We start from the raw sequence: 26185 nt of genomic DNA on the forward strand, positions 1-26185 counted from the left end.
CATATGACCACATCTTTGTCTGCACGGGAGGTAATTTTGTCTGCGTCCGGAAGAGTGGTGTTACGATGAGGACGAGGCTTTCCCTCTCTTTCAAAGGAAGTACAACACAGTTTTACTTGTTAGCGATTTAATACTGAATACATCCAAAAGCAGGCCTTGCTCAGGATCACTTTTCCCACACCCTCTGTGACTTCCCGTTACGTTCCGTCCTCCCCATTCCAACCAAACTCAGAATCTGGCCGTCAGTATATAACTGCATCCCACTTGGGGTCTCCCACACGCAGCACCATCAAACCCAACCAAATGCCAAGACCTTTCCGAACCGCCATCTCAGCCACAGGATGTCAGCTGTGCCCTGTGCCAAAAATATCTCTTTATCTCTGCCCACCCTGACTACCCACTTTCCTTTTCCCTTTTAAGTTCATGCGAAAACTAACTTGCTGCATTATGGGATCCGGACTGTAATCCCAGGCTTTGGTTATGCTGGCAATCAGAGAAAGAGATGGCAGCACAAACACACCACTGTTGCAGCTGCTCCACACGCACAACTGGGCGCTAAATATCCCAGACTTGATCTCGGTATAACATCCTTCTGTCCCCTTCCGCCTCCTTCCTTGCTCATGTCTGATTCTTCTTGCTTCTTATATATGGTACGGTCCTCCCCGTGTCTTGCTCCTTACATAGCCCTCTCCACATTTCTCTTTCAAACGGTTTATCAGCCTCACCTCTGCAAACACCTCTCCCTCCATCCGGTTGCTCATTCAAGGATCGGGTCAAGGGGATGCTCCATTTCCAATGCACTATGAATAAATGCTAAGTTCTCTCTAATAGCAAAAAAAGAAAGGGGAAGCTTGAAAGGGGAGGAAAAGATCTTATCTAGAAACTTCTGGAAATGCTACAGATCCTCAGACTGAAGACCCAAGCATTTCTCCAGATACCTTATCAGCATTAGCTGATGCACTTCTTATTTTTTCCCCTCCTGTGCCCTATATCAGAGGTAAGCAGAAGCAAGGTAAAGATCTTATGGTAGGTTGCTAAGTAGTTTACCATAGATCGTGGAGAGGGCTCGGCTCCCAGGCCTTTAAACAGGGACAAAAGGCAGGGAGGGCTCTCTCAAGGCCGACTTTGCACTGATTGCTTTGCTATCAGCCTCAGTGTTCCTCATCTGTAAAATGGGAGTATGACTCAGTTGTGCATTTTTCACCAGGCCTTGGTTCAGCTTGGCTGGCTAGCTTTAGTACGTTGCCTTGGAATCACTCATCACGACTTCATTTGCATAAATATTAGCATGTGGCTGGTTGAAGGCTTGCCACAGGTCGCTGACCTGCGCACCACCTGTTCCCAGGCCACCGCTCTGTGGATCTCTCTGGTTGGAAGCCCATGGCACCTGCATTTTTTAAAAAATCAATACAGACTCCTGCCATCTCCCTTCCTATATGGGACTGACCAGACCTCGAGTCCATCAATGCCAGAGGTTTCCTGACACACCCCATGGAATTCCCCTGGGTCACCCCTTTTCACCCAGCTGCCACATATTCAGTGGCTTCCTGGCTTTCCCCACTTCAGGCCTCAACTGTTGGCAGTAAAAGTTTTGAGCTGGCAGATACCGGTAGTTTTGACTCCAGCCCTTTTGCTCTACAGCGATGCATCTCCCGAGAGCCTTCCCAAAATAGAATTTGGCCGTCGGGAGGGAAGAGGGTCAACAGCAAGCATTATGTTCTCCAACCCAGACAGTACCACATCTTTTGGAAACCCACCAGCAAAGCCACTAGAGAACATCCATTTCTCTTGCCATCTATCCCTGAGCAGATAGACTGCTTTTGAAGATGGAGGTTCCACTGAGCTGACGCTGTATTTAGCTGACCCATCTTTTTCCATGAATTTTTCAAATGCCCTTCACTAAAACCATTAACTCAGCCCAAGGATCTCTCCCAGGTTTTCAAGGCAACGGCTGCAGTAATTCACCTATGCATCACATACAGAAATGGTTTTTCTTGCCTCCCGCATTTATTAGCACCCACCTCATTGGCTGACTTCAAGATGCCTTGTTCCCATCACACTTTTAATTAAGTTAGCGAGCACAGTAGTTTCGTTAAAAGGAGGAAGCTCCAAACCGTGCCCAAGGAATTGCAATGCACCACTTTGATTTGCTCCGCGATGGAGTTTTCCCCTCCTTGGAAACTCCCTGTTGAGAGTTAAACTGGTTTGGGGTCGGGGTGGGGATCAAACTGGCTTACATGGGGAGCAGAGCCCTTTTAGATGGAGAAAAGCCATTTGGGCATAACTGGAACTCGTTGGCCCCTGCGCTAAGTCAGCCCCGTGACCGCCGCTAAGTTTCTAGCCCTGCATTCACCCTGTTCTCCTGCCTTAACCTGTATATGCATAAAGAAACCAATAATTCTGAAAAGCCAGTGGAACGTTCTAAAATTCTCCCTTTCCACCCAAGGAAGCTGGAGGAGCTGGCAAGTATATATATTTCCTGAGCTCCCTATGGCTGAGAGAGGGTGGGCGTTGAGGCAGCCCCTTTCCCCGGCTTCCCTTCATCTCGGCGCGTTCAGCAGCACTTCCATCCAGCAGGGGCACGAGGTGATGAACCGGCGGGAGTAGCAGGGCCCCCAGCCTTTGGTGAAGCTGATGCGGATGGTGTGGGTGTCGCAGGGCCCATCGCCCAGGCCTCCGACCGCCAGGTTGCCGGCCCGTTCGTAGTCGAACACCTTGATGGAGTATCCGGGAAGGATCTTGTGCACCGCCGGGCTGAGGCTGCCCGGAGGTCCCAGGGTGGGCGAGCAGACGAAGATGGGGTGCTCGCTGCGGTTGTACGCCCAGACGCCGCCCGTCTCCCGGCTGAGCAGCAGCCCCTGCCCGATCTTGGCCTGGGCCCGCCGGACAGCCTGGCTGCGGTTCCTCGAGGCGAGCTGAGGCAGGCAGAGCCCGCTGCCCGCCGGCAGGTCGGAGAAGACGTTCACGTAGTCGTCGTGCACGGGGAAGAGGCGGCCCACCCGCAGGCGGAACTCCCAGTAGGCCAGCTTGCACCAGTAGCTGTCTTTGAGGGAGTGCTGGGAAAGGCTTGTGTCTGTAGGACGAGAGAAAGGATCCGTGAAGGTCTTTCCGGACCGGCATTTGCAGGGGCTGGATGGATGCTTATGAAGCACTGGGAAAGCAGACAAAGATTTGCGTGACCTCTGTGCAGGCCGGTTTATACGTACAGGTGCAACACAGCCATGGAAATTTAAAAAGTGAGAGAACCAGTGGGGTGTCGTAATTAGAGAAATGGACTTGGGCTCTGGCAAGCTCGGTTTTAGGACCTGCTCAGCAAAGAAGCGCACAGGGTGACTCTGGGCCAGACTCTGTCTCTCCGCCTAACCCATCTCAGAACGATTGGCGGGCGGCCAAGTAAGCTGCCTTGGATTCCTTGCAGGAGGAAAAACAAAAGGCAGGATATAAAGGAAATGATGACTAAACAAATATTCTAAGGCATTCCTGGCCTTTACAAGATTACTGCAGGGTCTTCGGGGCTGAAAGGAAGGCCATCATAACCAGAGACATTAGGGACTGTACCTCTCTAATGCACCTGCCCACATATGTTGCACTACAGTGCCCATCATCCACTGCCAGTGCAGCACAGACGAACAAGAAAAGGCCCCAGTAGGATGAAAACAGCCAGGGTGAGACCTGGGGCCAAAGTCTAGGACCCTGCAGCCAAGCGAAGGCAGCAAATTACCCCCCAGAGAGGAGAGGAGGGTAAAAGTGCAGAAAGGAACTCCTTTTTGATTCTTGGAATCCTGCACGTGCTCAGAGGTTGGGTTTTGTTTTGCTTCTTAAATCAGGATGGGCGGACTGTTCTGTTGTTGTTCTAACACAGGATTGTGGAAGCAGTTTAAAGAGTGGGATGGCAGAGTGTGTGTGTTTGTGTGAGTGAAAGGGGAGTCGTGCATTTCCCAGCTGAAGGAATACCAGTGGCTCTCTAAAGGGACTTCCAGGAGGCCGTGAAGGCCAGGGCCTGACCTCGCACGGCTCGCGGAGGGTCCATCGCTCAGCAGTTCACCAGGGCAATCCCTGCCACCTTCAGGCACGTCTTCAAAAACTTCTGCCCGGAGCCTGCAGCCACTCGGTCCAAGCAACACCTACGGACCAGGGCTCTGCCTCCAAAGCTCGCAGAAAATCACGGCCCCAAGCAGGGATCTTGACTTTGCCCGAGGAGCGGACACCAGGAGACAGAGGCTCCCACCCAGCGGCCGAGAAAGAGAGCCGACGTCTCTCTGCTCAGACAAAGACCTTGGGCACGGCGGGCTGGGGAACCCCACCGCCCACGGCCGCAGCGCTGCAGACGAGCACGTAGGCCCACGGCGGTGCGCCGGGGCCCCGTCGCCGGCCGGGATGAGAAAAAGGCAGCCCCGGCGCCAGCTTGCTTGGATGTGGCGCCGTGGACGGGCGCCAGGACTCGGCACCGCTCCTTACGTCAAGGAACATTGTCTGCACCTCTGCGGGCCATACTTCCTCCCGGCCGGCGGGAACCAGAAATAACAGGGGAAGCCGTCTGTTGTTGTGCTCCTCCCCCAGGCCCGGTCCCTGCTAATGTCTTTCTCTGTGGAGGCTCAGGAAGATGGGAAGCCGGGCCCCTCCCGGCGGGCTTTCCTTCTGCGGAGCGGCGTGGGCGAGGCTGACCCAGCAGAGGACAGGATCCGTGGCCCGCACGGCTCTGGGATGACTTCCAGAGGGTTCCCGCCCGATCCCTTCTGCAGGGGGCAGCCGGCCCCGACGCTGGGCGTGGGGACAGGGGGCCACAGTGAAGCGTGGCCAAGACTGATGGGGAACCCGAAGAGGACGCCCCGGTGGAGCGAAGTCGCCTCAGGGCCCGGGCCTGGCGGTCTTTCGGGGACCTGCTTTAGAGGACGCCCCGGTGGAGCCAAGTCGCCTCAGGGCCCGGGCCTGGCGGTCTTTCGGGGACCTGCTTTAGAGGGAGCCCCGGTGGAGCCAAGTCGCCTCAGGGCCCGGGCCTGGCGGTCTTTCGGGGACCTGCTTGAGAGGACGCCCCGGTGGAGCCAGGTCGCCTCAGGGCCCGGGCCTGGTGGTCTTCCGGGGACCTGCTTGGGAGGGAGCCCCGGTGGAGCCAGGTCGCCTCAGGGCCCGGGCCTGGTGGTCTTTCGGGGACCTGCTTGAGAGGACTGTGTGTAACTTCCGCCACAAAGAACACATTTCTCTTTCCGTGCTTACAAAAGGCCGGCCTGCCATTCAGCAGAGTGAACGGGAGGTGGCATGTGGCGAGGTGGTACCAGAGTGTCATCCAGAGCGGTGCTGGGTACCAAAAAGAGCCAAGGCTCCGGCTAACAGGACCCCTCCCCACCACAAATTGGCATATTTTAATTCCGATCGGTTCTCAAGTCTGCGTGCTTCCTGAAAAGAGCCGGTCTCCCAAGGGACGCCCTGCTTTATCAACACGGATTAGGGACAGTGGAGGAGCCCGTGGCTTTACTCCCGGAGTTGGGCTGCATCATTCCAGACAGGAAGCGTGCGACTCACAGCACTCCTCTTCTCATCTGGAGTGTCTGACACTCAGGAGCAAGCTGCGTCTGAACGAACAGGCTCGGTTGCTACTGTGCCCAGACCCAGACTGGCTCAGTCCAACACAGTTTTGGTCTCCGGGATGCCCACACAGACGGCCTGAATTTCAGCAGCCTGCCGCTTTCGAAATTATCTTCCCAGGTAGGCCACATCTGATCATTTCATCATCATGGCTAAAAAACCTTGACAGACCCCTTCCTCCTCCTCTGTGGACGGTGTCTAATTGTAATCCCTTTAGACAGCCTTCTAAAGTTACTAGTCCTCACCATGAGTGATGCAGTTGAAGCTCACCACCCATGCACTAGGGGGAGATACCAAGTTTCTCAAGAGCTGCAAAAAATCAACCCCAACCTTTCAAAAAAGGGGGTGACCCTAACTCTCCTCACTAGAAGAATTCCCCTTCCTTCTAGTACCTGAAAAATCATAAAGGTTTATTCTCAGTGGCATGGTAAGAACCAGAGTCAGTGCCTTTGGACCGTCTTTCTGCTTCAGCCCTCTATTTTGGCTGCTGGTTTTAAGATGTCATGAGTTTATCCTTCGGTTCCATCATGCACCATTGTTTCAGGGTCTGTTGTTTTAAAAAAATATTGGTACCGTATGTTTTTCATGTGCTCAGCCTAGATCTGGTTTTTAGAAGATTAAAAGTACAGTAAATAATGTTTTTAAAACAACTCATAGCATGGAGATAGCCATGTTGGAGCTCCCTGTCATTTAACTGTTAAAGACGGAGAGCCCATTTGAAAAAAAAAAGGGACAACCCTCGTCCAGGATCACGAAGGCCTGGATCCACCCGGCTTCCAAGCCAGACCTGTAAGAGCAAAGCGCTCAGAGTTGTCTCCCAAGTTGGGCAGATCTGTTGGTTTTGAATTGGGATGGACCGCGAGACGGAGACAGGTTATTTCCCTGCAGTCTATGAAGAAGTGGGCACATTTTCACGAAGTCTTCTCAAGCACCAAATGAACAAACTGCACACTTGTCTCTCCCTTCCCCTCAATTGCCCAACACTGTTCTTTCCTCACCTTGTCGTACTTTGCGGTTGTTGTCCAAGGTGATGGAGCACTTGGCGAACGGAGAGATCTTCCCGTAGGGCGGTGGGGGGCTTTCTGCAACAGAGCAGAGCAAAACACGACAATGGGAGTGAGCAATTTCCAAATTAAGAAGACACGAACAGCTGTGCTGGGTCAGAGTAAGGGTCTGACTATTCCAGGATTCTGTGCACACGGGAGCCAACCCTGCGAAGTGCACAAGCAGGACAGAACGGCAGTTACCTCCCACCCATGTTCCCCAGCGACTGGTGTCCCCAGGCACCCTGCCTCTGATCCTGCAGGCAGCACAGGGCCATCGGGACGGGGATCCACGGACGGCTTTCTTCCCCTCCAGATTAGGAAGAACAAGGACACAAGCTCGGTCGTCATGATGCCCAGATGCTTTTTTCCTGCTGATCGCTTAAGAGACGGGATTGTGTTGCTATGGCTGAAAGTTTACATTCCTGGAAAACTTCCAGTTTTGGTGAGCTGCGAACCAGATCCCAAGTCTATTTTAGCCTTGACCTATGTATTTATTTAAAATATTTATATGCCATCCTAATTGCAAAAAAGCCTCAGGACGGCTTACAATATAAATTAATATCTTTCTGCCTTAGGAGAGGTTCCTCAGCCCAAGGGGGAAAGGATGGGGAAAGGGGGCATGGCCCTCCAGGGAAGTCCGGGGGCCGGGCGAGTGCCCAGGCGGCCCGCGGAGCCGTGTTTCCGCACCCCCGCTTTGCTTCTCCGCCTCCCCTTCCTCCGGCCACGCTCACCAGTTACGGCGAGCCGGCTCAGGTGGTGCGGGTTGCAACAGTGCGTGGTGCCTTCGCTCCCAGGGCTTTTGCAGCAGCTCAGGCGCTTGAGTTCGTGCGGGTGGCGCAGGTCAGGCCAGCGGTAGAGGCGGCAAAGGAGGAGCGAAGCAGGCGGGCCGGGCTTGGACCCCCGTGACTCGACCCAGACGCAGCCCGACTCGCCGCCGCCCCGCCTCTCCACCGCCTGCAGCAGCAGCTCCAATTCCTTGTCCTTCAGCTTCTTGAAGAGGGCATGAACGGCCGGTTTCAGGGCCCCCTGGCTGTCGTCTGGGCCAGGCGCAATGCAGCGATGCCTCCAGAGCTGTTGTACCAAGTTGGCTCGCCGCGACCGGAACATGAGTCTGGAAGGAACCATTGAGTTGCAACTACATCACCGAGCATTCCTTGCATTTATATTATCCAGGAGTCTCCGTCATTCGGACAAGCACTGGACAATTACAGGCTGCTCCTGGTTGAAAACTTCTGCAGAGTCATACAGCTCGCTGGTGCCGTTTCATTCTCCGTTTGGGAATGTGCTTTCCCTGGTTTGCCATAATTTACTACCGGGCTGGGCTACTGCTATGCACTCTGCCTGGGGCTGCCCTAGAAGGCTGTTTGGAAACTCTAATCCATTCCAAACAGGCAGCCTGCTTTTTAACAGGGGCTGATTTGCCAAATCTCAGAAGGGGCAAGTTACATCAAGTGCAGGGCTTTAGCTCTGCTTGCTCGGGGCCTCGGGGGGAAATAGTAAAAACACAGCGCGGGAGAGGCCAGAACCAAAAGCAGGGAGGTATTTTCTGATTGGCCTGAAGGCATGTGCTCTTAGCCCCACTTCTGAAATACTTGTGTGCAACCAGAAGCTGCTTAGATCTGGGGTGGGCACGTTTCCTGCTTTATAGTGGACAGTCCTCCTCTTGGCTGCCCCATCCAAGTCCATTTTAAAGCTAAATGATGCCAAGAAAGGAGTATAAGCATTGGGGTACTAAGCAACAGACACGCTTGCTCACAACCTTCTCCACTAGCTTGAATTAGAATTAGAACTGGATTTATGTTTCTCAAATGTGCATCTCTGCATAAATCAGCATGCATAAATTTCACGTAACTCTATGCCCCTGTGGTTCCCCCCTCCCTGTTTTTTCAGCCTCAGTCCTAGCTATATCCAACTCCACTCCCATCAGCAGTGGCATAGTGGCTCCGGAGTATTTGCAGGGTCATAGCACTGATGGTTTTTATAACAGGAGGTTAATGTCCCCCACCACCCTCCTCTGACTTCCCTGTTCCCTCTGGGTGAATTTTCCCAGCCACACTATATTTTATTCCCTGTCGTAATGCAAATTATTTCAGGGAAGTTTGGTTTGCAATGTGAGGTTAGGACTGACTAGCTTACAAAAGACGTGTGCTAACAGATGAAAACAGACAGAACTGGTTTCTGGAGCTGGATTGTCACCACTGCCTAAATTCCTGGGTTCTCCTTCGGTCACAGCTCCCGCCCCAACACACGCAGGGAGCGAGCTGCAGGTTCTGAACCTCCATCAGGAAGAGATGGGGAAACTCGACTGCAGTGGCTGAGCAGCGGCTTCCAGCTTCCGTCCGAACACCAAGCAAGCTTCTCTGGCCCGCTTTGTACCTCCCCACCCACCTGGTTCAGTTTATCATTTCGTGCAGCCTTCCCCAAACCTAGCAATCGCCAGATACTTTGGACTACAACTCTCATCATACCCAGCCAGCATGGCAGATGGCCAGGAATGCTGGGTGCTGTAGTTCCAACATCCGGAGGGCATAGGTTTGGGAAAGACTGCTTTAGGAACGTCTCATGTCCTGCAATTGTCTTCTGTACACGATGATAAATCACTTAAGATGGGGATAAATATCATCACGTCCACTGAAGAGGCTCTGGACGCAGAGATTGCTAAACCTATATCTAAGCAGAAGTGAGAATTTCATCTCGGTTGCTCTTTGATGAGAATGTGGCAACATTTGCGTCTTTTCACCAACTGAATGATAGAACTGGAGGAGTTTTTGTTAAGATTGTGGAAGAAAAGTGGGAGACAGTGAAACTGTCCGATTTGTCCGTCCAAGCTTTTGGCTTTGACTGCGGATCTCTTAATGTCCACCTTTGAATCACTGTGTATTCAAAATGCAATTGTAGTGCAGAATTGGATTGCCACGTATTCTTCCAGATAGGCAGGCCCAACCTGGTGCTTCCATGCTGGAAAAAGCTGCACCTACTGAACTGGGCCAGTGCAGATGGGTGAGGATTTCGACATTTGCCGACATTTGCAAAGGTCTCCATAAATGGGACGGAAAAAACTTGGGGAGCAAAGAAATGGAACGTGAGTGAAACCAAATCTGACAGATTCCTCCATCTTAAGTGCATAAGAATGTCGGAAGAATTCTGCTAGATCCAACTGGAGTCCTTCTAGCCTGGCATTTATCCACACAGGGGCCACCCGGCTGTCTGAAGAAATCCGCAAACAGGACCTGGACACAAGAGCACCCTCCTACCCACGTTCCCCAGCCACTGGTGTACACAGGCACACTGTCGCTGATCATGGAGACAGCAAACAGCTATGAGGACTAGTAAGAGGCCATGAATCGTCTCTTCCTGCCAGAAACTGTCTACTCCCATTTAAACTTTTCCAAGATGGTGGCCATGAAAATATCCTGTGGAACTACACCCCAGATTTAATTCTGAGCTGTAGGAAAAAGCCCTTCCTCCCAGCAGCCAGCTTCACAGGATGAGCCCTTTGGGTTCTGGATTGGAAGAAAGCGAGAAAAGCATTTCCCAAGCTCCCTTCTCCTTTCTCCATCATCCTTTCTCACGCCTCTGCCCTGCCTCCCCTCCATCATCTTTTTCCGAACCCAAGCAGCCCCTGATATTGGAACTTTCCTCTTAGGGGAGCTGCTCGGGTCCCCGAATCATTTCAGTTGCCCCTTTCTGCACTTTTCCTAACTCCGCAGGATGCATCCATCGGGCTAATAGAGATATTTTGCAACAACTGGTTCTCATCTGCAAAGAACATAAGCAGCCTGCCAAAAACTTGCAGTGGACTAGCAAGAACACACACAGACACCTGTGGGCTGAAGAAATCTGGGTAGAGACTCAGATTTAGCCACATAGGACCACCCCCCCCCCTTCCACATAACTGGGCACAACTGTGCATTTTCGGGGGATCCAACAAAGAGCTCATTCCTGGCCACCATCTCTCTCCCCACGAGGCATGGCTGGGTTTCCCCTTTTCCACGGGAAAGTTTGGTGAAGAAATGCAAAGGGAGAGGCTGCCACATCTTTGCCCTGGAAGCCCCTTTGCTTAGGTGTCTTTGAAAGGGGCAAAGGGAAAGCACTCTGTGCATTCTCAGGAGCACTCACTCCCTTCAAACATTGGAAGGGCTGTGCTGCAGAAGACGGATAGGTTTTTTCCCTCTCTTGATCTGGAAAGCAGGACTAGAACCCGCGGGAAACGGCAAGGAAGCAGACGGTGGCTGAAATCCGCCAGTGGTACGAGCTTTTTGGAGAGGCAAGAATTCCTCCGGCGCTTCGCTGAGGGTATTGAAGCAGGGGCACAGCGGCCGCTTGCCTGGGCGCCGTGGTCACATCCTGCCTTGGGGATCCTGCCCTGAGCTTGGGTACAACTGCATTAACCTCCAAGGCGTCTTTTATCGGTCTGTCTTGGACTCGTGGGGAAACCCAGCTGGGCATTCTCACGGAAGAGCAGGGAGCTAGCTTCATAGTCCGCTAGCACAAACACACACGCATGGAACACGCGTGGCCGTGGGAACACACGCGCGGAACCCGCTGATGCCAAGCCCTTGCCCGGGGCTCCACACCAGCTCTTGCCCAAGACCCCTCTGGGCTCGACACGGGTGCCTCGTCCGTGCGCCACAGCTGCGCACGCACACCTAGGAGGCGCGAGTGTGAGCACACGCGGGCACGCCAGCCAGCAGGTGGGCGCCCCGCCGCACCCGGCGCTTCAGCCCGGCCCCCGCACCCCGCGCGTGCCCGACGCGCACGCCCCCGCAGCCAGCTCTGGGGTCCCTCGTCTGGAAAGTCAGGGGAGCAGCCGAGCCTGGTCGGAGAGACACTCACTGTGCAGGCGCCGGGGCTGAACGCGCCACTGGGTCCAGACCCGCCGGGAGACTGGGACGGCTCGAGCGGCAGACTTCCTGGCACGGTCTTTTCTTGCTGGCCTGTCCCCTCCCCATCCTTCCCCTGCCCGGCCTCCCCGTGAGGGAGTTGGGGCTGGGGAGGAAGCAGGGAAGTGGGGAGAGGCTGGGCAAAGCGGGGGCTGCGGGGGGCTGGCTGTGGCGGGGGCCTCGGAGCAGGGAGCAGGCAGCCCGGCAAGCCGTGCCCAGACATTCTCCAGCGCCCCAGGATGGATCACGAAACCAGTGGCCCCCTTGCTCTCCATGTTCCCCAGCAAGAGGTGTCCACAGGTACACGCCTCTGACACTGAGGGTGGCGCAGAGCCATCGGGGCAGATGGGTGGAAGATTCTCGCTCTCCCATTATCCTAAAATGCCTCCCTCTCAACTTTCCACATCCCTCCACCGCGTCTCCCCTCGCTCATCCTCCTTCTAAACTACTCCATCCCAGGCAAAAGGGTTCCTCCTGGGAATGTTGCCGGATCGCCTTCTCTGAACCTTTTCCACCTCCACTCTATCCTTTCCTAGGATCTTTGCCCAGGGTTGCGCACAAAATTCTGTGTGTGGTCGCATCAGAAATTTGCATCAAGGCGGTTTTATTTTCAGTTCTTTTCCTAATCAAGCTCAACTTGGAGTTGGCTGCTGGTCGCTGAAGCGGCACCCCGAGCCCCCTTTTCATTGAGCGGCCCGCCTGCGAATGCTGCCTTCATCTGATAGCTAGTATTCCCAATCGGTGAACACAGCAAGCCTCGAATCTTGTGTCATCCATGCTGTCTGAATGCCATCTGTTGGGGCATAAAAAAAGAGGGGGCCGTCAGTGCCGAATTTGGGAGCATTTGGGGGTTGCCTGGCTTTCACCAGCAACCAAATGCCCCACCGTTCAGTTCCGCTTGTCTCCCACTGCATCTGCTTTAACCCAACCCACAATTTTCCATGGAGAGAAAGGTCTGAGCACCGTTCAGTTCTGGAACTCAAGATAAATTCCTGGGCTTAGAATTTATTTCAATTCTAAGTATTTTGTATTTTGCAAGAGAATTACCTGGAGGCTCTTGGGATTCCAGATCCGCCTGAACCATTCAGACATTCCTGTGTTCTCGGTTGTCAGTCGTGTCGTGCCAACCCAGAACATGGGTTCTTGTGCTGTGTAAACTCAACCATGGTAACAACCCATAGTTCTCAACCCAACAACAAACCATGGGCTTTCTCTGTAAGTTGTTCACGGTTAAGAAACCATGGTTTGCTTTCATGGCTGGATTCACACGACACAACCAGCCATGATTGAACAACAGCCCATGATTCAAACCATACTTATTTGCAAGACTGGGGGAGAAAAAGAAGCCATGGCAGTTTATTTTTCTGCATCCTGCACTCCACCCTATTTCCAGACTTAACCAAAGTTGCCTCGCCATCCGAAATGAACATGGTGGCAGTTGCTGCACAGTTTCAGGGTAGTTTGAGGCCACCTCCACTGCCAGCCAGGTTTTGATGAACCAACAGAGGTAATTCTGATGAGGCAGGACATTTACATATATATGTAAATAAGTGACCAGCATACGAAGGCAGGGGAAAGAAACCCCCTTGGCTTCTTTTCTTTCCCCAGCTGTGCCACCCTGTCCACAGATTCCGTCACCGTGTTGTGCAAACCAGGTAACCAGCCCCTGTTCTGCAAAGACCAGGAGGAGTTCTCCAGGGTTTCAGACAGAAGGGCCAGGAACTGAACATGGAGCCTTCTACGTACAAAGCAGGAGCTCCATCTCGGAGATGCAGCCCCTTTCCCGGCAGGATCAGCAGCGGATTTCCAGAATTTCTGGGAGCGGGCGCTCTTCCCCATGACCCTCTTCCAACTGGAAGTGCCAAAATTTCAAGCAGGGACTTTCTGCGTGTTGCACAACCCAGAAACGCGGGCTCGTCAAGATGGGAAATCAGGCCGAGGGAGGTCGCCCCTGGGCTGGCACCTGCTACGCGTGGAGGGCAGAACTGAGGGATAAAAGGCAGGCCTGCCATTGTGTAGCCGCAGGAAGGCGGCCCCTTTAAGGACAGAGGGCGTCCCGTTCCATGGCTCCCGGCCCATTATCTGTTCCTCCAACTTCCCCGAGAGATAAGAGCGAGTTGGCTGGCGCCGGGCGGCCCCCTCTCCCCTTTGAGCCGGCAGCTCTGCAGATTTGGGGGACTGCCCCCTCTCCTGGCGAGGGGGAGCTCTGGAAATCGGGGGTCCCCCTTCTGCTCAGAGGGGCAGCTCAGAAAACGTGGGGGATGCCCCTGCTCCCTTTGAGAGGCAGATCTGAAGATCTGGGGGGCTGCCTTTCTCTCCCCACAAATCGGCATGGGTGGGGAAGGCACCACACAAACCTGGGCAGGTTTATGCCAGTGGGGACCCCCCACACGCTCGCACAGCTGGCCGGCTGGCCAGCAGCCCCACGGCGAGCCCAGTTCAAGGGGGAGCGCCCACCCCTGGCCCGGCCCCATTCTTAGCCAGACTGCTGTGGCCTGGCCAGGAAGCGACCTTTCGAACAAGCTCCAGCCAGTCTGGGATCTGCAAAGGGAGGGAGGGCCTTCTCATGAGAAGCAGGAAACGCTCGGAGCCGCGTGGGGGGAAGGAGCCAGGAATGGGGAAGCGGCAGACCGACTGCAGCCAGAAGAGGTGGGGGAAGGAGAGGGCTGCTCGCCTCAGAGCATGTGAGGACTGCCTTGCTGCACCAGACAGATCCAGTGCACAGGGGTGGCGGCTCCCCCAGCTCTGGTTTGCATGGCCCCAGCAGATGCCTCCAGGCTGCCTCCAGCCATTGAGCTGGAAGGGACCCTGGAGGTCATCTAGTCCAACCCCTGCTTGGTTGGCTCCTTCTCCTGGTGACGGCTGTCCAGTTTAAATGCCCCCAGCCAAGGAAGCATCTTGAGCTGAAGGAAACGCAGCCTGGCACCAGCTCCGCTCTCGTTCTTCTTCCTCAAGGCCAAGCGTTGTGTCCGTGCCGTTCTCGGAAAACCCGGATGTCCTGGCGTTCATTGTGGTTGGCGTTTGTGTTTGTTTGTTTGTAAACATCTCTCAAAGGGCCTGAAAGAGCTAGGATGGGAAGCGGACAAAGCTCTTCAGGTAAACTATTTCTGCTCAGGAGATGCAAGGTGACATGGCAGCCACATTCATTGCTGTCGTCTGCTTTTTGGTGTGAGGCCAACAGAAGCAACGGTTGTACCTTCGCTTGGCTTGCCGCCCTGACCAAGGCATCCCATGTGTGTTTGGACAGGCAAAAAGGCCTGGGCGCCTGAGCATGGGGGGCAGAGTAAAGCTTAAGTCGCCGTGCATATTCCGACAGGAAGGGGGCCTACAACTTGGAGGATAGATGCTGGACATTGTGGGGGCTTTCTCGGTCTAAGCACACCTCTTCCATGCTCTTTGGATTGCTGGCTTTTCATTGCAAAAGCGCCTAATGGTTTCAGATCAAAAAGAAAATCCCAGGTAACGGTGATGTGATGTTTTCTTTCCGATGTGGCAGCGCTGAGCATGACTCGTGGCGCAGAGGTGATGCTGAGCATGACTCGTGGCGCAGAGGTGATAATGCAGGTGGGGGGGGTCGCTTCTTCGCCCTCCCAGTTGCATCACCGAAGTCTCATGGGGCACCTGTGGTCTGCAGGTGCGCTGTGACCCCCACCTCTCCCCAGGCCACACTCTTGTTTGGCTATATCCAGGACAGCTGCCCCTTTCGCACGACCCTCTGTGCCGGAGGAACACTCGCTGTCTGATTATAGCTTTGATTAAAACATCATAATAATACAAAGCGAGGCCTGCTTCATGATGGAAAAAGTCCATCTAGGCCAGGGGTGGGTGGGCTGGATGGGGTCTGTGTAACGTTTGGCTGGGAGCTTTTGGTCATGAATGGGCTTTTCCCCCTCCACTGGATTCCCACATGGTGGCCCTTTTCAGGGGGCTGGAGAGAGTTGGCAAGAAAAGAAGGGAAAGGGGAGAAAGAGATAATGAGAGAAAGGCACCCGGGGCCGGGGGGTGGGGAGGAAGAGACTGAAGAAAGAAGAGGGGTGGGCCCCCACCAAAACTTCCCTGGGAAAAAATTCTCCTCCCCTGATCTCGACCAGCTTCCGGCTTCCAAGTGTGGCCAGCCAAGAGGTGGGGGGCTCTCCCACACCAGAGACATTCAAGGAGAAACTGGACAGCCACCTGAGTGGGATGGTGCAAATTGGTGTCCTTCAACAGCAGGGTTTGGACCCCATGGCCTTCATGGCCCCTTCTATGATTCTATGGTTCCTCTTACCCCAGACAAATGGTATTCAGACATAGACTGCCTTGGAACATGGAGGTTCCATGCAGACCATGCAGTTATCTAACCATCTAGAGGTGCCTGCCGCATCTTGTGGCAACAACTTTTGCTGCTAAATTTTAGGTGGTGTGGCTTCATGCTTCATTCTGGTGCGACTGACCCAGTGATCTGTGGTCCCTCCTCTAAAGGCAAAGTATGGTTCTAGTCCTCATCATTCTAAATAAAGTACTAATTTAATTAGGGACATTGACACCTGCCCTAGGCAAAGCTACATTCATGGTCCATGGCTACACCGACTGGCAGCTGGAGACCCTTCTTTGCCCTACCAGCAAGTGCCAAATATGGGTCTGGACCCAATCCTGGGACCTCTTGAATGCAAACCACGTGCTCTGCTACCGACTTGTCCTCTCACAGGCTGAGTTTTAAGAAGATACGGTTTTACTCACATTGGAACTGGAGTGGCGATCAGGTCGCACCTCCACAGGCCTGGAAAGCAACGGACCCAAAACGGTCCTAGAAGAGCTGGTCGACGGCATAGCACTCCACACACAGCCGGGGATCCCGGAGACCCCCCTAATCCAGCAGGGCCTTCAAACACCAGGAGCAGAGCAGCACGTAGACACAATCCCGGAGCAGCTGCAGCACCCAGTGCACCCGGCTGGCCAAACGCCCGTTTTTGTAATATGGGAACGCCATCCCGTACCCCATACGCTGTGGGCTGTAGGGACCCATGGGGGCTGCCCAGACTGGTGCTTGTGGGGCTGAACACCCCTGCAAAAGGGTAACCTCCTGCTTCCAATCCAAGCCAGCTTTTGGCAGGCGTGTGACTCTGACCCCCGGATCCCTTTGTGTGCGTAAATGTGTTTGTGCGGGGAAGAGAGAGAGAGAGAGAGAGAGAGAGAGAGAGACCGCTGGAAGCTTCTCTGTTGTCCTCGAGGCTCGGTCAGGTCAGGCGGCTGGCAGGAGCCGGCTGATCTTTAACGGCTGAACGTTCAACCTTCCTCTGCCAGGGGAAGTGAAAGACCCAGGGGTATCCCCACAACAGCAAAACCAGAACCTCTGCAGCGAGGACTCCCGATTCAGTGAACCGAAATCTGGCGTGGTTTTCTGCGGTCACATGCGATTTATTTTCTCTGCCCTCCAGCTTCAGGCTCTGCCCTCCAGTTTCAGGCTGTGGCGCAGGGACTCAGATGTCGAGCCGTGAACTGTGACTGCCAGAATAGACGTAATGTGGGAGAGCATGATTAAATCTGATGTTGTTGTTTTTTTTAGCAGGGATGGGAAGGTGGAGGGGACAGGCCCCGAAGCTTGATCAGGGCAGCGATCCTGCAACAGGGGACATTTAACACCCCCCCTGCCCCATACCGTTGCATTAATCTAAACCATCCCACTCACCCCTGAAATGAGCACATTCAGGAAGAGACGGCTACCTAATGGTGGGGAAGCTGAGACAAGAGAATCAAACAGGAGAGGAAAACAGGTGCAAAAGCTCTGTGCATGCCCAGAGGCCCTGTCCCACCGCTTGAGATTCCATTATTCCACAGAACTCAAAACAGGCTTGGCACAACTTTAAGCGGGGTGCTGAATAAACCGTACGGACCCTCACCTTCAAAACTGGGTGCTGGGGGGCATGGTTGGGAGTCTAAAATGTAATGCAAAGGGGCTCTCTGCTCACACTCCGAGGTCCTTTCCTGAAATTATTTTATCTATATGCACCAGGAATAACTTGTCATATAAATGAACAAGCATGTCATATATGTGTTTTATATTGTTAATTTATGTATTTTTATTTATTTATTTGTAAGCCGCCCCGAGGCTTCAGCGAATGGGACAGCCTAGAAATTTTCTAAATAAATAAAAATAAATAAATAAATCTGGATTTTTGCCAGTCAGTCAAGAATAATGTCAGTGGAGCAGATACAATGACAATGCATTATATGCAGATGAAGGACTTCGCAGCAGCCCGAGCAAATTCCAACCACAAAAAGCTTCCTTCAGCAGGAAAATATACATCCATTTGGCTTTGTTTATACAGCCTGTTATCTGGGTGAAATGTATCCCTGTGGTCATACAGCAGCATTTCCACAAGCTGGCGGCTTCCAGACTACAATTCCCATCAGTCCCACCCAGCACTGTAGGAAGATTGGCATACGAATATCTATTTTTGCTGTATGGCTACAAGGGATGCCACTTGCCCCTGAAAACACTTCCAGTTATTTTCCTCAGTTAGGAACAATAACAAAAAAGAGGTGACAGAAATGGAATGAACCGGGTTTATTTCCGTTTTTTCACAGGATGTAGACAAGGACACGTACAGCTGGCTGCCAGCTGTCACGGGGCAGTGTCATACCGTGTGTGTGTGTGTGAGAGAGAGAGAGAGAGAGGGAGAGAGAGAGAAGGGAGAACCACGCAGGAGTTACAGTGGAGCCAGAATGACTGAGATCAGCACAGTGCCGTGCAGGGTGGCCGTGGAGGTCCGACACGGCTACCTTTGCTTGCGGCTGCTGGCCCGGCCCGGCCCTGACTGACTTGGCCCTGGGGCCTCGCCCTCCATGCAGGGCTGGCCAGGGGGAGCCGCAGCCTCAGGCCTCCTTGGCCCAGCCAGGCTTCAGTGGCGGGAGTTGCGCTCGTCCTCTTCGTTCTCAAGCTTGTAGGCCGGCCAGTAACACTCCCGCCCTCGGTCGTCCGTATACCGCAGGGCTGGATTCTTCTGCGTGTTGTTCATGCTGCCGAGCGATGTGTAGCTGCCGTAACATGGGGTATTCGGAGGGACGAGAAAGAGAGATTATTTATTGTTACATTACATTTCTATACCACCCATATCCCTTGGTTCCCACCTACTCCCAGCCATTCTACTGGGCTTCCCAAACCACCTGCTATATAAACCAGCTCTAGGTTCAGAACCATGAGGACTAGAACATTCCTCTTTTTATGAGAAGGGCTAAAACTCCATGGCAGACTCCCTGCTGTTCACGCACCAGGCCCGAGGTACAATCTTTGACATGTCCAGCTAGAGCTGTGGAAAAATCCTGCCAGAAATCTTGGAGAGCTGCTGCCAGTCAGTGTCAGCAAGACTGGGGTAGATGGACTGAGGGGCTGATTTGGGATGAAGCCGCTTTCTGTACTATGGACAATGGGATTACAGGAATGTGGATGTCATGTGAGACTGCCCCGAAAGGTGCTCCGGAACCTGCCGCTGGTTCAAAGCCTGGCCTGAATGGCTGGACCCTGACAGTCTAGTCTGTACAAAGTTACCTCTCAGTTCACCCTTCCGTCTGTCCTTTGCTGCTCTTACCCTTTGTCATAAAGGATGCAGTATGGGATGTAGAGGGAGCGAAGGAACGTCCACACGTCCCGGTACGTCCAGTCCTGTGAGGCAGCCAGAAAGCAGGAAAAGATCGTCAGGAAAGTGGAGGGCACGGAGTTGGCCATCGGCATTCCTCGGACAAGGATTTCTGCACAGCTGGCTGGCCCTCTGCAGGCAGCTGCACAATTCAAGGCTGCAGGTGATGAGGCTGGTATTACAGCCTAGGGCAGTGGTGGCGAACCTCTGGCACACGTGCCACAGCGGGCACGGAGGTCCCTCTTGTCGGCACGCGAGCCAAGCCGCCCCAGCATCGCCCCAGCAGCCGAGCATCGGATAACAGCGCACATAGGGGCCATGCGCATGCTCGGAAAGGAGTAGCAGCACCAGCCACTGACGTCCCGAGCCGTGACTCATCAGCCGCATCTCGTCTGAGCTTTTTCATGGCCGGTCAGCACGCTGCCAAGGATATACATGTATTTGTTTGGACTGGCTGCGAGTTTTAATACATTCATTTTTATTAACACAAGGTTTTAGCTTTGAGTTTTCTTATGAAAAAATGAAAGTTAATATCCTTGCAAGAGGAAAAAGGGCAAGCTATATAAATGCAATATAATAATAGGGGCAGTCACATACCAAGAGTGGATTGACCCGCATGAACTGGGGCCAGTCGGGGTCCGTCATGCAGAAAGGGGTCAGGGTGCAGGAGTACGGATCGGTGCGGCGGGTGCCCATCAGCACAGCCTCGAGCTCCGGTTCCTGCCTTTTCAGGTCTCTCAGAGCTTCTTTTATGTTCCCGTAGACGTTGAAGACTCGGAGATTATACCTGCGGGAGGCGTAAGAGGTTGTCAAGCGCTGCTAGGGAGTCCAGGGCACCAACCAAGCAGCTCCGGTCCTCTGAATCCTCTTCAGGTGACTGGAGGGCAGCTGATTGCCCTGGGTCAGAAAGTGGGACCAAACATCTGGGCTGGCCAGGCCTGGTGTAACGATCAGGCCGTCTTTTCTGGCTGCTTCACAGCGCAATAAACTTCTGCCTGAGGCAGACGGACTCCTGGGTGGAAAAGCACACACTCCAGATTCGACTGGGTATGGACAGCACCAGACCCTGTGACTCAAGTAGCCAAGGATGCCAGAACTGGTTTTCAGCTCACACAGTTAGATGCTGCTGATCTCCTTTCCTTTCTGCTCTGAAGTGCCACACTTAGATGGCCAAGCCTGGCCCCCACAAGCTGTGCAGAGCAAGAGGGGCCAAAAATAACATCTGCCTCCGGGTATCCCTGCAGTCGCCATAGATGCCCTTAATCCTTGAGTTTGGAGGGCTAGAGGCATCCCCATCAGATGGTGTGCTAAGTCAACACCTTGAGTCCTAAAGAATCCTGGGAATTGTATTTATTAATTTATATTTTAAAAAATTGTATCCTGCCTTTGTATCCCCCAAGTCCCACTCCAATACTCTAACCTCTGCACCAGGCTGCCTCTCTCAAAACTTTCTTTTTAAAAGTATGTTATCGGTAGGCTGTTCCCTGATAGAAAGTTCTCCAGGCGGAGCCCCAAAATAAAACCCAACAAAATTCAAAGAAGTTAAAATTAAAAAGCCGATTGGTTTTTTTGCCTGTCAAACTAAGTGACTTCCCCGCGCCTGGGAAACGGCTACGGTTCATACCGTTGCGCAGTGTCTTTGATGAACTCCTCCATCTCGGGAAACGGGGACATGCTGTGGATATAGAGAGCCTGTAACTTCTCTGTCCCCTCTGGATATCGCCTGGGTGGAAGAGTTAACACACCACACATCTGTTTCAGCAGGAATGTAGGGAGCTGTTGTAGCCCAGGTCAGGTATCTGTCCACCTGGCCCAGTATTGCAAAGGTGGGCAGGTGCGTGGACCTTGGGCCCCAGAAACCCTCTCTCCATGGCCGGCAGGCCGGGAGCTGAAATCCCCTGGTCCTACCCATAAACTGCTAAGAGATCTTTTTCAGATGGAGAGAGAGGCATGCAAACCTGGGACTTCTGGCATGCACAGCGCCCAATGTATTTATTTATTAAATCTGCATAAAAGACGCTCCTTTAGCATTATGCTGCCTGGGTGCCCACCGCGATAAACAACAATAATACTATTAATAAAATAATACAGTTAAAAGTGATAAATAAATGTAATAAGACAAATATAGACAGAGAACAAAATGTAAATTGATAAAAATTAATAAATACAGTTAAAGTTCAGACCAGGGCAGGCAATAAAATTTAAGTAGTGCCAGAGGTGTGCTGAGAAAAAAGTTTCCATCTGGCGCCTAAAACTCAAGAGTGGGCACCTGACGAATCTCCGATGGCAAGGAATGCCACCATTTACACTCTGCCCTCCTGAATTTATCAGCTCAGCAAACTATGACGGCATGGGCACCTTTGTACAGCAGCGTGGAAGAGGTGCAGCAACGCGGTACAGTCCTTCCCTCCGTTGAACCCGATGCAGATCTTGGGCAGGGCATACTGGTCCAAGGCGGCTTTGATGGTGCAGATGGCTGCCGCCACCTTCTGGCCTAGGGGGGACTCTGCAGAGAGGGCACAGGAGAGGAGAGAAGCACGAGAAAGGTGCGTCGAGCAGGCCCGATGCTCCATCGTCCCCGACCTGCTGCCCTCTTGCTGTCTGGGACTGCAATTCCCATCTGCCCCAGCCAGCCCAGGACTCCACCCCATCCTGCGGGCAGTAGGCTGGCCTTCTCCCAGCCTGACAATCTAACACAGCCTTCCCCAAACGGATGCTCTGCAGAGGTGTTAGAATGCAATCCCCATCATTCCCAGCCTACATGGCCAATGCAGGTGACAGGGAAGGCAGCGAGCCACGATGCAACCACCACCCCGGAGCAGCGAGTGGGAAAGCTGCTCTAACCACTGAACCACACCGCCCCTCCTTTTGGCACCAACCCGCTCTTGCACCCATAACCGGTGGCTCCGTAACTCGCAGGGCTGGGGCAGCAGTGGGTCAGATGCTACCACCCTACCAGTCTCGGCCAGAGCGTACACATCCGTGGCCGCCCGAGCGACAGGATCGGCTACCAGGGGCACCACGATCCCTTCGGGCAAGTTCCTCATCAGGAAGGAGGAGGCCTCTCGCAGATCCGCCTCCGAGTCTGAGTCCAGCGTCAGCTTCACGCGGAAATAGTTGCTGACCCAGTCAGGGTAGGAGCCCAGGCTTGTGCGGCGCCTGAAGCTGGCGTTGGCCTGGTCCAGCACGGGGGCGATGAGCAGCTCTTCCGCGTCCACGTAGATCTCCTGCGAGCAGAAGCGGGTCTTCTCGTTCCGGAAGAGGTGGCCCAGGCCCTCGAGGGCCCTCCGCATCAGCGACGGGATGCCCGGGAAGACGTAGACGTTACGGACACTGACGAGAGGGTAGCTGAAGACGCGGCCCGTCTCCTTGTCCACGCCGTAGTTGAGGAGCGCGGACTCGGGGACACGGGCCAGTTTCATCTCGGGGCACTCGGCGTCCGACTTGTTGAAGAACTTCTTCACCAGCTCGACCATCTCTGGGTGGGGGAAGACCTTCTCCCCAAAGGCCTGGGCCACGGCCTCGAAGGTCACATCATCGTGGGTGGGACCGATCCCTCCCGAAGTCAGGACGTAGGTGTAACTGCGGGCGAAGGAGGAGATCTCGCCGGCGATAGTGTCCACCTCGTCAGGCACCACGGAGATCTTGGCCACTTGCACGCCCAGCGACCGAAGCTTCTTACACATGTAGAAGGAGTTTGTGTCTTGGGTATAGCCCTGCCAGAAGACAGGAACGCTTCTGTTCAATATATACCAAATTCTCCAACATGAAAGCAAAACCCACAATATTTATGTTCTGGTCTTGGTAATGTAACCAAGACATCTGATTTTGAAAGCCGGCTTAACAACGATGAGATTACGGTTCTCAAAACCAACATAGTTGAAGAGACGCTGTCCCAGCTGATTTTTGCGGAACAAAGAAGTCATGGGAGTCAGTTATGCAGGCCAAGTAAATTTGCGTGGCCTTCCTATTTTATATACTGCCCCTTGCAAGCCAAAGGGAGATCCAAGAAAGGGGAAGGCTTTCCCCTTTACCACTGCAAGTCCTACTTTGCCCCCACTCTTGCTTCTCAGGTTTCTCCACACTTTCTCAGGTTGGTATCCCTGAGGACTAGAAACTTGCTTTTTAAAGCATCCATCTAACTGAAAACAAAGACACTATTTCTTCCCACTACCTACAGCAGCTACTGCCCGAAAACATAGTTTCATACTGTGCGGCCTGCTCTTTACTTATCTCAAGTTTCTGGTAACAGCTCAGATACAATAAATTAAACAAGACACTCCCTGCCCATAGGCTGACAGCCTGAAAAGGTACAGCACACAAGGAAGACAGAATGGGGAAGGAAAAGGAAAAAAGCAAGTGCTTTTTCCGCAGGGCTGGTAGAACGGCTCAGCTTCTCACTTCCATCTCCCTCCAGACAGTCCGCTGAGGGAGAAGGGTCTTTCATGGGGGGTGGGCCTCAGGAGGACAGGTGCAATGGCCCCAGATTCCCTTCTAGTTGGGGTGGGCTGAATTCCAGGGCAGTTATTCCAGAGCAAGATTCGTCCTTCTCAAGCAGCAATGCACAAGAAAGAAGCTCTCTGGATCTCCTGAACATTGGCTCCAGGGAAACAGGAGCTGATATTCCAGAAATCTGGAGATCGAGTTTCTCGCCCACCCCTGCTCCAGTATTTTTGCTCTGGAATACCTACTCACCTGCACTATGTCACCCCAAGAATTGGCATACAGAGCCAACGAAAGAGCAGCTTCATTTAAGCCACCCTCTGTGGATTGTTCTAATTCCCTGAGGACGTCTTAGGAACCCCCAGGCTAACCTCCGCGTTGTGCCAGCCCGTCCATTCATGTACCTTTAGGATCTCATCCCCAATGATGATAATTCCAGCTGTCACAGTCCCTTCGGCCGTCCTTTCGGCGTTGCTGGAGCTGCTGCCATTCCTCTGCGCCGCCATCGCTCGGAGGTGCCTGCTCAGCTGCCCTGCACACCGAACAGCCCTGCACAGTTGAAGGTTCCAGTGCATTAGGGGCGAGCTGGCAAGCTCTAAATATGGCACCGGAAGGGGTCCATGATGCACGGCGTGGCTGCCGCTAGCTGAAAGAAATGAACAAACAGGCAAGCTGACTCTCGTGGTGGTGGAAATGGTTGAGAAGGAACGATGCCTCTGTGGTGCGATCTTTCGTTGCAGCGTCGGCTTGAGGCTTTGGCAAGGGGTGGCATAGAAATGTTCTAATAATAATAATAATAATAGGGGGTTTGGATGTGTTATTGCCCTCACTGCTCCTGCCAACAGTTGTGGTGGAAAAAACCACCTTGTTGGTTACTGATGTTCAGTTCTTAGGAATTTTGTTATATTTAGTAGCTTCTAAAGACAACACGCTCTGGAGATCTGGGTCCTAGTCCCTGCTTGGCAATTATTAGTATATTTATATCCCGCCTGTTTTCTTTTTTTAAAGAATTCAACGCAGCTTACATCCTTCTCCTCCTGCTGCTCTCAGTCTTATCCCCACAACAACCCTGTGAGGTAGGCTGGGTTGACAGTCTGTGACTGGCTCAAAGTCACCCAGCTGGCTCCATGGCTGAACGGGGACTCGAACCTGGATCGCCTGACTCCATGTCTTGTGCTCTTAGCCACTGAATCACACTAGTCATGAAGCCCCCTGGGTGACGCCGGATCAGTCACTGCCTCTCAGCCTAGCCTACCTCACAGGGTTTTTCTGAGGGTAAAATAGAGAGCATTATGTAAGCCGTCTGAGGCTTTATATAGAAAATACACTACAATAAAATATGGCAAGCAGAGTCCAAGCAGCCAGCCAGAGACTTTCTTTGTATGCCATGCAACATTTCATTCTATTCCTCGATGAGGGAAGCAACTTTGTACACAAAGTGAGGGAAGAAAGGCACTTTGCACATCCTCAAGAATACTCTTCTTCATATCACCCATAAACAGTGCTTTTTTTGTAGAAAAACGGTGCTGGCACTCATGAAATTATTTACCTTTCGCCCATAGTCAATCACTGTACACACACCCACACACCTCAGTTGTGTAACGAAACATACAGGTCACCACCCGCAGTGAGCACTCGGTGCGCGGCCACACGACCAGTCACAAGCCGAGCAGCGCCATCACAACCGGTGCGGACGAGGCGCGCACGCATCGGATTCGACACACAAGCGGCCCGCGTGCACCGTTTGAACGATTTTGCCGCCGACCTGCTATGCTCGACGGGGCGATTCGAATCCACGTGGACCAAACATCAAATCGTCGAAAGTTATTTTAAAACTTGGAAAATCTGTCGAACTGGGACTCCGTTCCAGCGCGTCCTATGGCAAAAGAGAGCGCAGCCCATAAACCCGCAGCACGTACCGGCAGCCGGTCTCCCCCAGCTCGCCGTCCCTTCCTTCCTGCTCACCCGGCAGCGTCCAAGCGCTAAGCGGCGCGAGCTCCCGCCCGCCGTTTGTCCATTGGCTGATCCTTCCAACGCCCCTCACCTTCTCCTTCGCCGATTGGACGGCGAGAAAAGGGGTGGGGAGATGGAAAGTTCCTGGAGGAGACCGATTGGCTTACAGGTTCCTTCTAGTCCCAGCCTGACGTTCTATCGGACTCGCAGGAGAAAAGGTGGGGAACGAACGGCGCTCCGTGAGATGAAAACTACAATTCCCATCGTGCCTTGCAGCAAGCAGCCGCTCAAGTTACCTTTTGGAAGCCACGTTGGAGTGAGTTTGCCTAGAGCTAGCATTAAAAGCCGTGTGAAATCAGTGCCTACTCTAGAACCAGTAGAACACACGCTGTCAAGCTAAAGCAGGCACCCCCAATCTGACGTCCTCCAGGCGCGCTAGATTACAACCCCCCTCATCCGCAGCCTAGCGTTGGACAAGCTGGCCGATGGTAACTGCAACCCAACACAGCTGGACGGGACTAGTTCGGGGAGGGCTGAGCTAATGACTCATAAAACGTTCAGAGGCGGAGCAGGTCAGTTACAGAGGGCGGGATGCAAGTCCTGCATCCCTAAGACAGACATCTACTTTCTGCTTCAATGTCACCAGGGAAAGAAGAGCCCT

General features: G+C 53.3%; 2 protein-coding genes across 5 annotated transcripts; both read right to left on the reverse strand.

The window, feature by feature from the left end:
- Nucleotides 1-110: 110 nt before the first annotated feature.
- LOC123032675 (mothers against decapentaplegic homolog 6-like) lies at nt 111-25385 on the reverse strand. 2 transcript variants are annotated; one of them, XM_044448756.1, is made up of 7 exons: nt 25375-25385; nt 17177-17182; nt 12984-12988; nt 11466-11525; nt 7361-7740; nt 6582-6665; nt 111-3151 (listed from the first exon to the last, which is right to left on the reverse strand). In XM_044448756.1, exons 5-7 carry the CDS (start codon nt 7734-7736, stop codon nt 2541-2543), a joined length of 1071 nt encoding a protein of 356 aa, XP_044304691.1. In that variant the 5' UTR covers nt 7737-7740; nt 11466-11525; nt 12984-12988; nt 17177-17182; nt 25375-25385; the 3' UTR covers nt 111-2540. The 2 variants fall into 2 exon arrangements, with proteins under 2 accessions (XP_044304691.1, XP_044304692.1); XM_044448757.1 differs by lacking the exons at nt 12984-12988; nt 17177-17182; nt 25375-25385 and having other exon boundaries at nt 111-3073.
- FLAD1 (flavin adenine dinucleotide synthetase 1) lies at nt 18045-25521 on the reverse strand. 3 transcript variants are annotated; one of them, XM_044448755.1, is made up of 8 exons: nt 25491-25521; nt 23976-24217; nt 22085-22844; nt 21487-21634; nt 20753-20851; nt 19726-19915; nt 19081-19154; nt 18045-18529 (listed from the first exon to the last, which is right to left on the reverse strand). In XM_044448755.1, the coding sequence occupies exons 2-8, from the start codon at nt 24144-24146 to the stop codon at nt 18394-18396; spliced, it is 1578 nt and encodes a 525-aa protein (XP_044304690.1). In that variant the 5' UTR covers nt 24147-24217; nt 25491-25521; the 3' UTR covers nt 18045-18393. The 3 variants fall into 3 exon arrangements, with proteins under 3 accessions (XP_044304690.1, XP_044304689.1, XP_044304688.1); XM_044448754.1 differs by lacking the exon at nt 25491-25521 and adding an exon at nt 25337-25370; XM_044448753.1 differs by lacking the exon at nt 25491-25521 and adding an exon at nt 25161-25268.
- Between the last annotated feature and the right edge of the window lie 664 nt (nt 25522-26185).

This window comes from Varanus komodoensis, unplaced genomic scaffold (assembly GCF_004798865.1).
Source record: "Varanus komodoensis strain SLA01 unplaced genomic scaffold, ASM479886v1 scaffold55, whole genome shotgun sequence".
NCBI classification, from domain to species: Eukaryota; Metazoa; Chordata; class Lepidosauria; order Squamata; family Varanidae; genus Varanus; species Varanus komodoensis.